Consider the following 15,324-nt stretch of genomic DNA (forward strand, 5'->3'; position numbering starts at 1 on the left):
AGAGACGCATATGCTTTGCAAATGCTGCTGTGCATGATGTTACCCCAGCCAAATACCCACAGAACAAGTCAAGAGCATTTCATGTTCAAAAGGTCTCCTCACATATAATGAGAAGCCAACAAACAATGACACCAAGGAAAACATAAGGGAAATCACTTGTACTTACTAAATGAATGAAAGAAATTATAAATTAATGGCAATGAAAATGAATGAAAAAACAACTTGCCGCAGGTGGGGAACAATCCCATGTCTTCGCATTACGCGTGCAATGCTCTAACCAATTGAGCTACCGTGGCGCGGTTTCCCCATCCACTTTCTTTGGTATTTACGTGTTACTACTAGAACCATGAGAGTGTTAGCCAGTGCCACCACTCACAAACCTTGGCAGCAGGTGTGGAACATCCTTTCTGCCGCAGGCATCACGAGTATGTGATCTTTCTGGGCGAAGGCAACTGGTCAATAAACCCGCGCATGCTACCTAAAGGCATCAGTGTTGCCGGATTCCGGATCCTCATTATGTAAGGATGGGAAGAACCGAGGGGCCCGAAGTTTATTCAGGCCCCTCAGTTAACCACCTTTCTTCTTGTTCTTCTCACATAGACATACTGCAGCACTGTAGCATAGGGTCAGCTATATTTTTTTATATGTGCGCTGCCATGAGTAGCGTTGTGTTTCGAAAAGCCACTGGCATGATGGGCATACAACAGAGCAGCAAACTTTTTAAGGTCAAATTAATGGACAATGACTCAGTCAAACATGTGAATTTGATGACGTACAGAATACACCATTCCCCATTTGACCGTAATCTTAAGGTTGACTGCAGAGCCTCATAATCCTGGTAATAACACATTTGTGAGCAATGCACCTAACTTCTGTGGTGCATGCCATGTACAAGAAATAAGAATCATCAAAAAATCATTGCACCAAGTCCTCATGTTTGCGTTGCGACATACACGCAATAAACTGCAGGGCATATTTTCAGCTTAGCAGCATTTACCAAGGTGACTGAGTACATGATTAATCCCAACTGGCTTGGCCAAGCCCACTTGCATGTCTTGCTCCCTTACTTGCACCATGGCTAACCACACTAAAGGTGCAAACATCCAAACATCCTTCTAACAGGCGATGTGACTTCAAGGTCAATAAATTTTTTCAGCTTCATGAAGAAGTGTTGCAGGGTCCCTTTAAAAGTAGCACACATTTGTTTATCTTGTTGTGTTAAATGACATTTTTATGGAAGCATTTTAGGCACTCAAACTGTAACAATAACCATGGAAGGGTTTGCACCAAAATACCCAAAGCCTTTTAGCCTATGCCTGTATTCCTTAAGTTTGTTTGCCTCTCAACAAGGCTCTCAACAGGGCCTCTCAAAAAACGTTAAACTCTGCAGCAATTCTAGAAGGCTGCATAATCCAAACAAAAGCTTTCTTTAGGCATCTGACACCCTTGTACACCTAAAATTCTCAAAGACTAGGAACAGTCATTACAGTAACAGTGCTTGAATATGCTTTCTCCGAGACCCTGAGATTGACATTGGGCAAGTTTGACAAGGCTACAAGGACAATGCCCAATGAACTTGTTTATAGGCCCACTTCAACATTTAGCTTAATACTCCTACCCTAGATTCAATGCCTGCCTTTTCTTTTTAGCTGCCACTGTTTCTTTACAGAATTGTCATTTTGATGCTTTCATTTAAACTCTCCAGCTGCTAATGCCACATTTACACTGTATAGCAAACTTTGCAAACACAGGGTGGCAAAACTGGCTTGGGCAGTACACATTACAAAGTTAAATATGGTTAGAGCAAACATTAGAAAAATGTCTCTGACCAATGAGACTGCTATTCAGTGTAGGTTCTGCTAACCTTCTTTTCAGAATCCTTATGGTGGTGGTGGTGATGGCGATGATGATGGTGATGGTGGTGCCTGTGCCTCTTTTCCCTATGTTCTTTGCTGCTGGACTTCTTCTTTTTCTTCTTCTTGGACTTTTTGTGCTTACTGCTGCTGCTTCCCTCATGAGCATGACAAACCATGCCAGGGGCCTCCACACGAAATGCTGCTGGTGCAGCTGCTGCTGCCATCGGTTCATGCTGTTGCTGGGCTGGAGGCACGCTGTGTGGAGAGGCTACAGCAGATGGCGATGGCACAGGCGTCTGCAACCCACCTGTGCTCCCGCCAACCTTGAGAACCAGCTTGAGAGACTTTTCTTGGCGGTCTGAAACAAAAATTGCATGGTCATGTGTGTACTTCTGCAAAGAAATGGGAGAAGACTAGGAAGAAACTTCAAACATCCCCTCTGGCATTTGTTTTTTGTATAACTGGACACTACATATAAGTAGTGCTCCTATATAGAGTAAAAGCACAACAAGCCCCGTGGCTGTGGGCACCACAGTGAGCATGACAGGGGGCATGTGGCTGGCCTCACATCAGCATCATGTCAAATCCATTTGTTTTCTTTATGCAGTTGCTCGCCTTGTAAACAACGACGATGGTCAGAGGAATGCACTGCATACTCATCCTCGCTGAACCCACTGGAAATTGTGAAGACTGTGCACAACCAATGTACTACAAACAGCGCTGGGAGCTGTCATGTGCGGCTACATCGACATCGCCAGCCCAGGATATAAATGCACAACATCCATAGAATTTATTGAGTGGGCATGTCAGCTGGCCTCGCATCAGCATCATGTCAAATGCAATGACCCGTTTTTTTTCCAGCTGACATGCCCACGTACCCCGAGGAGAATCTGCTCTGTTGGACGTAAATTGCCTCTCTCTCTGCTTATGTCGTAATGTAGATCAAGCCTAATCCTTGTGCAGACGTTCAACAATTGCTTGCGGAACTCTTAGAACGTGAGAAATGCATTTGGAAAAGGTTGGATGGCATTGAGGTAAAGAAAGTAGAAGTTGCTTCAGCTATAAACGAAATGAAGACAATGACTTATATGCTAGAAAAAAAGGGTTGGAAGCTTGGAAATCAATTGAGTAGATCTTGAAGATAGAAGTAGGTGAAATAACTTGATTGTTTTTACTATTCGATCTTGAAGATAGAAGTAGGCAAAATAATGATTGTTTTTGGTATCCCAGAAAAAAATTATGTAAGTTCTGAGGAGCTCAGTGAAAGTGTACTCAAAGGCGTATCTGCTGACATCTTAGGAATGCAAATATTGTCTGCAGAAAGGATTCATAGAATTGGCCGCAAACAACCAATTAAACCTCACCCAATAACCCTGAAACTTATTGATTACCACGATAATGTAGCTGTACTAAAAACGACTTTAAACTAAACGGTATAACTAGAGGACCGCTGCAGTTTACAGGCTGACATTGGCAACATCGAAAAACGGTACTTGATGAATAGGCTTAAATGGAACATTAAGAAAACTTCCGTTTTGTCTCTTACTAGCAAACATGACACAGTTATGTTTAATTATACTCTTCTTGGCGGAAAGTATCTTGTGCTGCCCACGTGCGTGACTTTAGTGTTATTGTTGACTCGATGCACGATTTACGGTTGCATGTATCTTCAGTTGTTTTGTGCGCATTGAGACATATTGGTATTTTAGGTTAACAAGAAAATTTCATCGATAAGAGTGTCTGCGCACTCTTTACTGTGCTCTCGTGAGACCACGCCTTGAGTTCGCGTCAATAGCCTGGAATGATGTCTCCGTTAGCTTTTCCAATCGAAATGAAAATGTTCAGCGTAAGTTTGTGCACATACTGTATGATAGATATATTGGTCGCTGTTGTTTTTGTAACTATGAATCTTCCCTAGCAGACCTTAGTATGTCTACTCTTCATGACAGGCGAATTGTGCGTGACGTGCAGTTCCTTCATAAAATTGTGCGTGGCTCCATTAATTGTGACCAGTTACCGACGTCACTGCAATTTCGTCTGCCTCACGAAAAAGCTGCCAAATGTTGTGATGCATTTTATCCTGAGATGCGTGCCATTTGTACCATGACTCATTTGCAGATCACCTATAATTCATCCTTTCATAGCATGGACATATTTACCTAAACTGCTGTTTTTCATAGCTCTTCTTAGATTATTATTTTACTGTCTATATTGTCTTTGTGATTTTCTTTTTTCTGTAATGTGTCAAGTTCATGTCAGGGTGTTTGTATCTGACCTAGTGTGCGCTCGTTTAGGCCAATGGCTGCTGAGGCACAAAGAAAGAAAGAAAGAAAAAGAGTGAGTGAGTGAGTGAGTGAGTGAGTGAGTGAGTGAGTGAGTGAGTGAGTGAGTGAGTGAGTGAGTGAGTGAGTGAGTGAGTGAGTGAGTGAGTGAGTGAGTGAGTGAGCGAGCGAGCGAGCAAGCCAACAGTAGTGCCAGTTCAAGGGAATGTAGTTAAGAAACCACAGCAGTGAACCGAAACAGTCAGGCATACTACTCCGATGTATTCAATTTGATGCCCACAGTATTATTAACAAACTTGACTCCGAAAATATCCCATTAGCGCATGCACCCCATGTGACTGTAATATCAAAAACCTGGTTCCATTCAGAGATTAATAATGATGAAATAACACCACCAGGGTCTAGCATCCATCGGAAAGATAGACCTTCCCAAGATGGTGATGAAGCTATTCTGCTTAAAAGCTACCTAAATGTGACCATGCCTGAAATAGTTGACATTGAGTATGTCAGCATGGAACTATATCTTGAGGAACTCAATCTGGCTGTGGGTGCATTTTACCGCCCTCCAAAGACCGATAGAGCCTTTTTTGATGGAGGTAATGATTTTATTTGTACCTGCAATACAAATTCTCGTAATCGACTGTTAGCTGGCAATTTTAATGTTCATGTTAATTGGGACAAGAATTACCCAGAGCCACTTTCTGTGCTGCTGAGCCTTTGGTTGACATCGTCCTTTTCCATGATTTAACGCAGCTAGTAAAACAAGCCACCCGTGTTCAACGCAACAGGCAATTCATTTTGGATATTTTTCTTGTAAGTGGCAGCATCCTTCATTAAAATCCTACTTTGTAAGTTTTTGACGGTGTATCTGATCACCGAATGTTATTTTTAAGCATTCCACTGAGCATAATGAAATTAGTGAAAGAAAGTGAAAGAAAATAGTGAAAGAGTGAATTTTACATGTGCTAATGACGTCACCGCCATTCTTGACTTGTTAGATACATCTTTTTATGATTTCTGTACTTAGATTTCGGTGCATATTAAAGAACCCGAGGTGGTCCAAATCTCTGGAGTCCCCCACTACGGCATGCCTCATTATCAAATCGTGGTTTTGGCACGTAAAACCCCATATTTTTTTTCTTCCCGATTTCAATAGTTTGCACAAGTCACGCACTTTCTCTGTTAATGGCTTGTGGGTTTTCTTCAGAAACCTTGTAATGAAAAGTGTTTCAAGTTATTTTCCCTCAAAGATTATCATAATACATTCTGCTTGGCCATGGATGACGAGAGTAGTGTGTACACGACGGAAGCTAAAGAAGTGCGCAGACAACTGCACCAGAACTCATCACCGGCTTATGTGCTGATGCCTTCCGATACGAGTCTACAGTTAAATGGAACTATAAAAATGGATAAAGACTAATATTTTAGTGCATCTTTGAAAAACTTTCTGCTTTCGTCTCCTGTGAAGTTCTGGCGACACTCGTCACCTAAGAAGCGATAGGTGTGCAAAATCCTCATTGACGGTGAATTAGTCACCAATGAATCCCTCCTTGTGTCATCATTTAACAAGGTCTTTTGTTCCATCTACGCAGACGATGATGGCAAACGACCCGACTTTACAACTCCTGAGGTCGTCCCTCAAATCACTGATATATTGATAACTGAAGGTGTTTTGTCACTGCTTCTTAGTACCGATGTGGAAAAAAAAAGAAACACAAGGAATTAACTGCATACCGAACACATTTCTAGTAAGGTATGCCAAATGGTGTTCGAGGTATCTCTCTTATATTCAAAAAATCATTATCCAGTGCAGAACTTTCGACAAAGTGGAAGCGCATGAAAGTTATTCCTGTCCCTAAAGCTGAAAACCCTTCACTGATTAGTTAATACAGAGCCATATCTTTACTATGTGCCTGTTCAAAGATGCTGGAATACGTTATTTTTAAGCATGTGTCAAATTTTCTGTAGGAAAATAACGTGATTAAAGGGACACTATAAAGCCAAATACTAAGTCAAACTAAACTGATAGATTGGTGCACGAGATTCTCTAAGGCGTCAATATTATCGCGAACAGAGCCTTAATAATCGAGAAATAGAGGTAAATGCAGGGACATAATTAGAGACTTCCCCGGGACATTCGAATACTTGTCCAATGACGGAAACACTCCTGAGTCACTAGTACTCAACCACTCGTTGCAAAAAACATCCTTGTATTGTATTATAAGATGAAATAAAATGCTACTTGTCCAGTTCCATTTCATGTTTAGAAAACAGAACTAATTGAAATTACCCTTTGCAACGACATGGGTGGTCGAAAGGTTTCATTTTTGCTCGACTCTGCGCTACCTATGCTTTCGCGTTTCAGTAGTTTTGTTATCGTGTAGTGCTGTGCGGTTTTGCTGGCTTGCAAAACTCTCACAAACTGCAAGTAGCAGAGAATTCAACTTCCATGCGAGATGCCCCAACGGTCTACGCCACTTGGCCAAAAATCAGCTGCAGTGGTGAATTATCACCCTGTCTTAGCTCGATGCCGCCGTCTGTCGGGTGCCGTTTTGCTCACCGACGGCAGCAAAGGGTGGTGATGCCGTATGCAATGTCACCACTCCCCTGGTTGAGTGGCGGGAGACTTGAATTTCGGAAAAGGTATTCGGACCCTTCTGATGCAATTCTCACGTAAACTCTTTTCTTGGCACGAAACAAGCGTTGCGAGGTTTCTGGAATAGTATTTAAACAGTCCACGCTGACTTAGTATTTGCATTTAGTGTGGCTTTAAAAATAGTCCGGAGACCCCCACTTGTGGTTTTGACGAGCAAGACCCCAGAATTTTATTTTTCAAATTGGTTGTTTATCCGTTTGAGTGCACCCTCTTGTAGCTCCTGCCACTCGCTGTGGTCTTTTGTCAATTCTGCTACTGAGTGAGATGTCGCATGCAGTGTGTTGCATGGCTTTTTTATTTCTTGGCTGCATATTGTGCTCTGCTACAAACATAATGAGAAAATATTATTCTACTGCATTTCAGGATCAGCTTTTGGCATTGGAGAGTTCCCTTCCATTCTCCCCCAGGACATTCAAGCACTTGCCCGATGACGAAGCCACTCCTCAGTTAAATTCTGTCACTAGTACTTAACTAATTGTTGCAAAAAACATCCTCATACTGTATGATAAGATGAAATAAAATGCTACTTGTTCAGTTCCATTTCATGTTTAGAGAAAAGAACTCATTGAAATTACCCTTGACAATGATGCGGGCAGTCGAAAGGTTTCGTTTTCGCTCGACTCTGCACCACCCACGCTTTTGCATTTCAGTGCTTTCCTGACTGCGTAGTGCTGCGCTGGTTTTGCTGGCTCGCAAAACCCACACAAACTGCATGTAGCAGAGAATTCAACTTCTATATGATGTCGCGGGATGCCCAAATGGTCTACGCCACTTGACCAAAAAGAAGCTTCAGCGGCGAATCCACCGCTCTGTCTTGGCTTGGTGCTGCCATCTGTCGGGCGCCATTTTACTCAGCAGCAAAGGGCGATGACGGCGTATGCAAAGTCACCACTCCCCTAGTTGGGTGGCAGGATATTTGAATTTCGAAAAAGGTATTCGGACCCTTCAGATACAATTTTTTTGCAAACTTAGTCTTTTCTTGGAACGAAACAAGCGTTGCGAGGTTTCTGGAATGGTATTTAAACGGTCCACGTTGACTTAGTATTTGCCTTTTGTGTCCCTTTAACTGGCGACAACCTGGTTTTCGTAAGGGCATGTCGATGGTCAACCAATTAAGACGATACATGATTTTGCCTTAGCCTTTGATAAAGTCAAATATATATCTTTTTGAGCTTCCAAAAGGCATTTGATCATGTCTTGCGTAAAATCCTTTATTAAAATTAAAACCCATTAAAAAATAATGCACTGTGGTCATGGGTAGAGGCATACTTATCTAGGAGCTCATGTGTTTCGAACACAGGCTTGTGTTGATGCCTGGTACCAGTCAAATCAGGCATTCTGCAAGGGTCGGACCTTGGGCCATTACTCTTCTTATTTTTCTTTCCCTTTTATTAATCAATGACATCGTCAAAGAAAACCTGTACAAATTGAATTGTTTGCAGGTGATCGCACCCTTTACCTGGAGGTAAACGATCGTAATGACCAGACATTATTAAGTAGTGCTCTAGACAAACTACATATTTGGTTTGGTATAAAAAGTGGTAAGTGAGCATCAATACACAAAAAACTGTTTTTATGACAATATCACCATTGACTTATCGGTATTCAATTAATGGTCACCGTCTCACTCCTGTAAATCATTTTAAATACCTAGGCGTAATAATCACTTCAGACCTCCGGTGAAATGACCACATCACTTTTATAAAAAGAAAGCCATGAGAAAAACTCGGCTACCTAAGGAGATCCCTACACCAGACAACTTAAGAAATAAAATTATTGGTTTACAGAACCTATATTCGTCCAGTTTTGGAATATGCCTCCGTGGTTTTGGATCCGCACACTAGGAAAAATATTGATAAACTTGATAACGTACAAAGAAAATCTGCTCGTTTTAGCTTTCACTAGTAAAATCTCCATACTTCAGCTAGTGCTCTCCTTCACACACCAGAGTTGAGATTCCTTACAACTACGATAATATCACGATAATATCATGTACTTGCACTATCATGATAAGCTTGGCATTGAATTAAGTGCATACACAGAAAAGGTTAGTGTATATAACTTTCACTTCATTCCTTTCATTGTGAGCAAGGCTCCTGTAGTGGAGCCGAAACGACTTTTTTCCTTTTTGTGATCAATGATTGGTCAGCACTTGATATTTCCCGCCAGAAAAAGTTACGCGACAACCCACGTGGGCATATCAGTCAAAGAAATTAAAAGAATTTTTGTGTAGAACTAACACTTACAAGGATTATTTGAGGACGCACTTCGACTATACGGCCTACATCTGTAACATGGACCAGACTGGTTAGAATGGACAGTCTAGCGACTCGTACCAACAACATCATGGGGGAAAGTAGCATACGGATCACCAACACAGGCTGTACTAGTCACGGTATTACCATAGTCCTGGCGGCCCAAGCATCTGGGGATAAACTTCTGGCATTTATCGTCATTCTGGCTCGAGCATTCATAAACCTTCCAATTCCAAGTAAATAACGTTATTTAGCATATTCTTCGGTTGTATCATGTGACAACACGGAGGAATGCTGGTCGCAAGGGTAATCGAAAGTGGCAGCGCTGACCCTGACATAACACCCGCGACCTCGGTGGTGCAATAACTACCATATTGTCACATAGTAATGACTGTGAAAAACACAGCAGCAAAACTGTGAATAACTTGATTAACCTTTTACTGAGCGAACCTGTGCCCACAAAAGCAAGTTACACTCAAAGCACAAATATAGCAGCAAATACAGTCGGCGATCAGCGAAATCTGATCTGCCGGTCAAGCACGTCTGCTTTTATACATGAGTCATCGAAGTTTCCAAAGTAATCACTGGTTCCCTCCCACATGTCTTCCAGAAAGTGCTACACAATTCGCGTCACGTTTGCAATCAGATTACACAAGCTTCGGTGACAACAGGCAACGCATAGAACCACACGTAACATTCCAGTAAGTTTCAATCATGCAGGCATGTCTTACACTGAGCAATAACTAAGTTGTTAGTGGGTGAAATGCAGTCCCCTAGAAAAGGATAAATAAGTGAACGTGTCCATATTGTGTCATTTTACACAACCAAGTGAACTGGTCCTAACCACTATTTTAGGCACAAAGTTGCTACAACTCGTAGAAGGCCGCGAACTAAACACATAAGCAGCAATTGACAGCCACGAAAGTAACACATCCAGTGGTGGGAATGCCCTTCAGCGTTTTTGACCAGCCATTGGAGCAGGGAAAATCTAATTTTGGAGTACCCACTGCTGTGTTTGGAGTAGGTGTAAGCCTTCCACGAAAGAGTACACAAAAAAACTAAATATAGTTTAGTGTTCTCTTTAGTTCAGATAATCATTTGCTCATAATAACTAGGCGCAAAATAAGTGATTCACCACAGCAAGTTACGACGGCAGCGGCGATTATGGATTAACAGTGACATGCTATCGGCGGCGCTGTGCAAAACCACACAAGGAACATCAAAGGGACACCATAAAGAAAAAAACTCTTCCATTTTGTGGTATTAAGTAGATTATTAGAACAGCAAACGAAGGTCACAGTCCTCAATAAATTTTGTGCGGCAATACCAGCGCTAGCTTGATTTCACGGATTTCAAAGCACTTTTTCGTACTTGGCCCGTTGTGGACCTGTAAAAGCTCTTGAAATTTGCTAAGTAGTCTTCGGCTCTTCTAGGATGAAATATAGTACCAACTATACCAAAGAAGTTACCTGGGGCTGAGTAGTCGCCATCAGAATCTATGACATCACGGCGAGCTGGGGCGCAAAGTCCAAGGCGGGGGTCGCAACTTGTCTTTCGTTCTAGCATCTCTTCTGGCCTACGAAGCCTGTTCTCACGGTAAGAGAGGCTATTTATATCAGTCATTTACTAGTGCAACTGAAATGATTTTTCTTTCATTTTCGCATTCGTTGGTTTGATATTCCGCTCATTTTATTTGTGTTTCATGAACCATATCAGGGCGGTGAGAGGACGTGATGTTCTTTGTTCCGCCACTGATGCGCATTCGCAGGTAAGGCGTATAGGGCTACAGTGCTTGCTCGCTTTACCAAAGGCACATGTATTACCAAAGACAGTTGACAAGGAGCAATTTTGGTTGTAATGCCGAATGCTAAATTCAACGAGCTCAAATTATTTTGAAAGAAAGTATTACTGAGCAACTATTAAAGTTGTAAGCAAACAACACAAATAAGTGCGGTGTACACTGATCATCTTTTTGTATATAAAAGAACCATTGCGCATCGGCCCTCGATGGGTAAAACTACAGCATTGATCATGCCATTGCAAAATAGCATGGCCACCCATCTCATTGTATCCTCATGCACGCCTCACGGTTGTCATATAAAAATAGGAATCAATTCAATTGTCGCCTGTCACAGCGCCGGTATCACTGGCTGTGATGCCTTGACTATGGCCAATGAACGCAATGGCCAAACAGTTCTTGTATTGCACTGTAGCTTCCCAATTTTCACACCACCGAAACTACACTGTGGCACAGCAGTGGCACAATTTAGGTGAAAAGACACTTTTGGAGGAGTATGGAGCTGCAAATTAGTCTGCGCAATTGGCGCAGCATTCCCACCACTGCACATCACTTGATCAAGCAATAAAGGAACAATAAAACTTCTGTATGGGCCAGTTGGTTCATAGCTCAAAACCTTATTAATGAGTAGCGCAATAAACTTGGACTAAGAAAGTAATGGGCCCGTCCAGCATCCGTCCAGTGTACTTGTGTCTTTCTTGGTCCATGTTTTTCGCACTACTCGTCAAGGTTTTCAGCAATCAAGGAGGCCTGCATTGTAAAGCTCGCACTTCGACAACTAATAATCTAACAAAAAATACCTTCTAGAACATACATCACGGGCAATAAAAAAAATTTAAAAAGCGGTTATTATTCGGTATTACACTATTTGAACATGCTATCGCGTATCTACAATATCCACAGAAAAACTTATATGCGATCTATGCAAATTATGTTCACTGCCCCACGGAGTCGAGAGCCAAGTACGCCACATTCAGGTTTTAACAATGTAAACAGGTTGTCTTCAGGGAGAGCAGTGATATGTGACAGCGCAACGTGTGTGCACTCAAACAGGATTACTTCAGAGTGCCAAAGAAGAAAGTGCGCAGCTTGCATAAATGAATACGGTGTTATTGATGCTGGTTAAGGAAGTGCGTTAAATTGATTATCGCCAACAAATTTTCCTCCGTATTCTTTGACGTACAGCACACATGTCTCACATTCTGGTGTAATATTTCAATCAAATGCGTTTCACTCACCGATTTCGCCATCATGTAGGACAGACGAGTCGTTACGAAGACCATTACACTATGCAGATTTGCAGAAATATTTTCACACGGTAACAACTAGCTTGCTCTCTAGTTTCAACCCGTTTTCAGTGCGGCTCAGGATGCAACTGACGCGAAAACCCGGGAACCAACAAAGCGAACACGCGCGGCATTAGTGCTACAGCGAATGAGGCGGCGTTAACGCTATTTCATAAAGCGCTGATGGTCAAGGGCACTTAACGTGATGAGCTCTGTAGCTTAAGTTTCGCGTGGTGAAGTACAGCTGTTAATTTAAATGAGCTGCAATGTCGGCCTTCTAGGCTTAGTTATTCAATACAGAACAAGTGCGTGCATGCCATCATGCACGGCATTTCGACTGATTTACCTGACACGACACAATCACCTATGCGACAAGACGCAAGTTCTGCAAAACGTACACAAACACACACAATAAAAAGCGAGTGCATCCAAACACATCGGCAAAAATATAGGCAGACGCAAATACCTTCCATAAAGATCGCTCCAACAATACGGTCAAACCGAACGCACAATCTGTGCACGCGGAAGACATTACCTTCATCTTTGGCTTCTTTCTTTTCAGACTTATGGTGCTTCTTGTGCTTTTTGCTGCCCATGATTATCCGCCCGTGCCACACGCCGAGTGATCGCCGTTACACCAATGATTGCAAAAAATTTACAGACGCGTAGCGTTTTGCCATATCGCGCCCTCTCTTAGCGAAAGAAGAAACCAGAAACTGCGCACGGAAGTGTTGAAGAGCGCCTAGCGATAGTACCGTATTTGGTTCATGCAAAATTGGGTATTATTGAAGGAAACTGAAATAAAAGTCACTTTGACACATGCGTTGCGTGGCGCCCTGAATCTCGAGCGCTATTTACGCGCAACCAGTTTTATGCAGGCGGTGTTGCTTGTTCTTACGCTTTCTTTTTTTGTAAACCAGAGCTGAAAATTAACTTCAAACTACTGTAGTAAGGTTTTGCAAAAATCGTGCGACAATGCCTTACAGTACACAATGTTTACTGGAGACACTAACCTGCCAAAATATGCAACGCCCTAGATGCCGTTAGCAGGCAGATCTCTATATCCAAAAACATAATCACGTTTTATTACATCTCAAAAACATCGGCTGCAAACTGGCAGACCAGTTATAACCAGGCGCAAGCTGCTGTCGTCGTTATCTTGTTTCGCAAAAAAAAGCCATTTCTCGATAATTCTTTCTGCGAAGCTTAAAATAGTAGCCTTCAAGAGTAGTACAGCCACGTAGCAAGGGCATGCACCCCTGTTTCCATGTTTGAAATAGCGCGCCTTTGCAGTTATCTTCCACTCGGAAAGCCCGGATGTTGACGTCAGTCATCACGCGCTCGACAGCGTTTCTTGCAGAGACAAACCGCCATTATGGAAACTGTAACAACGCCCTCCAGTGTTGGACTATGATATTTCCCAGTAAGTTTTCGTGTTTTATTTTTCACGGAATCTGGAAAACGGAGCACTTTTCAGAGCTTTTCGTGAGCGCAAGATAGGCACGATCAATCACAAAAATGAGTTGTAGACGCCACGCGGTCCACCGCCGTAAACCGAGAGGAATATCGGCGGCGAAAGTCTGTGCCTCTGCTAAGCCTAAACGTTGCGTCCCATGAAACAGTCCTCGCTGTTCGTGCAGTTGAGACGCAAAGGACAGTTTCCTGGCTCCCTGGATGATCACACGAGCGCGGCGAGCCGTTGAGAAGGTATGGTGGTCATCCAACAGTATCCGTGTTGCGATGGAGCGTAATATTTAGGTCGAGGTGGGCTGACCGGCGGCCGTCCTGCGCTGCAAGGAGCTCGATCCTTTTTCCCACTGGTGGCGCTCATCGGGCATGCAGATGGCGCTTAGGACATCTTGGTTCCCTAGTTTATCACTAGGGTCTTCATGTCGCGGGCTACTTCTATCCCTGGGCGACGTTTCACGCTGGTTGCTCGTAGTTCTGCTCGCGGCTTAATTTGGAAGCTTTGTATGGCAGCTACGTGCGATGTCGGCCAGGGAGGGAGTCGCCATGAGGCCATGTTTGCTTCAGTTCAAATATGGCTTCCAAGCGGGCATTCTGGCGGCACCAAGGTCGGCCGGCGGCTGTGCCTGCAGCTCGGCCCCGAGGCTACTGCCTTCCCGCTATCTGAATACTTGTGGGTGCGCACCGCATTACCTGATGCCGTGAACATTTTGCATGGTCTTCGCTGTTTATTCACCTTGTTTGCGTCGCTTGGCCAAGCCCTGTGTTGCCCAGTTCGTGTCGCAAATGTGCTGCGTATGCGTTCAGACGCTGCGCGCGAGAACACAAATTTTCAGGCCCTATGCTCCCACAGCGCCTGCTCCACGTATAGAGGCGGACGTTGTGAAGCGTTCGGCACGGGGCTTCCATGGGCATAACGAAATAATCTGATTGGTGCTGATGTGTAAACTGCCAGACGTCAAGCGGGCACTGGCTGGGCGATTCATACATCTGCAGGGCAAAACATCTTCGGCTTGCACAAGTGCAAACACCCGAAGCCGTGTTGGTGTCTCGAGAACGGCAGCTTTCGAATTCTGCGAACATTTATCGTAATAATTTTATTACACTTGTAATACATGAGGTTCGTGATAGTTAACTCAACGGCTCATTTGCTTAGCACAAGCTTTCGATAAATGCATTTTAGGCCTTGCGTTGATAACTATTGCATTGACTGGAAATTCCTCGTCACTCATAACGCAAATGCGCTCTTCGTACTTGTATATTTCGTGGGCGATACAAACACCAGAACAAGTGTTGTAGCTCGGTTGGATAAGTGAAATATTACGTCTGTGTGCTTGTACCTAAGTGAATATGTATTGCGCTTTCTTTTCTGTTGTCGATCACTTCATTCTTAGTGTTTTAGGCTGATTCATCGGTGTAGAAAGTGTTATAAAGGGTGAATAGGAGTTTGCTTGTTACAATATGTGCAGTCGCGAGAAAAAGTTTGCGTACGACGGCATGAGCGAAAATTTGAAATATATTCAAGCGCAGATGCGCGGCATGGAATTAGTTTAATACATTGTGTTGGTCAAAGAAGCGCACGTAGGCGTGCGCTCTTGAATTCAGCCGAAATGCCCCGACTGCGGGGGAAAAAAACGCGGTATCTTTGATCCCCAAACTTTCGTTCGTGACTGTACATCCTGTTGCTTAGCATTTCACGTTTTTGCTCCAATAATCGTAGCCGC

The 15,324-nt window shown here is 43.2% G+C and overlaps 2 protein-coding genes across 20 annotated transcripts in view; one reads left to right on the plus strand and one right to left on the minus strand.

Annotated features, from left to right (window-relative positions):
- LOC135919902 (bromodomain-containing protein 7-like) overlaps positions 1 to 12,828 on the minus strand; it is a 119,110-nt gene extending 106,282 nt beyond the window's left edge. For 7 of the 15 annotated variants that reach the window (XR_010570093.1, XR_010570092.1, XM_065453900.2 and 4 more), the window contains exons 1-2: positions 12,600 to 12,813; positions 1,865 to 2,214 (exon numbers count right to left, since the gene is read on the minus strand). Coding sequence is in view for 12 of the 15 variants with exons in the window: in XM_065453900.2 (XP_065309972.1) it covers positions 1,865 to 2,214; positions 12,600 to 12,729 (480 nt within the window). In the remaining 3 variants the exon portion in view is untranslated. Of the gene's footprint in view, positions 1 to 1,864; positions 2,215 to 12,599 lie in introns of all 15 variants that reach the window. The other 8 variants (XR_010570094.1, XM_065453906.1, XM_065453897.1 and 5 more) reach the window with 6 other exon arrangements.
- A 429-nt stretch (positions 12,829 to 13,257) lies between these two features.
- Positions 13,258 to 15,324, plus strand: part of CTCF — a 30,069-nt gene continuing 28,002 nt past the window's right edge. The window contains exon 1 of one of the 5 annotated variants that reach the window (XM_065453913.2): positions 13,258 to 13,556. The gene's annotated coding sequence lies outside the window, so the exon portion shown is untranslated. The other 4 variants (XM_065453909.2, XM_065453910.1, XM_065453911.1 and 1 more) reach the window with 4 other exon arrangements.

This window comes from Dermacentor albipictus, chromosome 1 (assembly GCF_038994185.2).
Source record: "Dermacentor albipictus isolate Rhodes 1998 colony chromosome 1, USDA_Dalb.pri_finalv2, whole genome shotgun sequence".
Classification (NCBI taxonomy): domain Eukaryota; kingdom Metazoa; phylum Arthropoda; class Arachnida; order Ixodida; family Ixodidae; genus Dermacentor; species Dermacentor albipictus.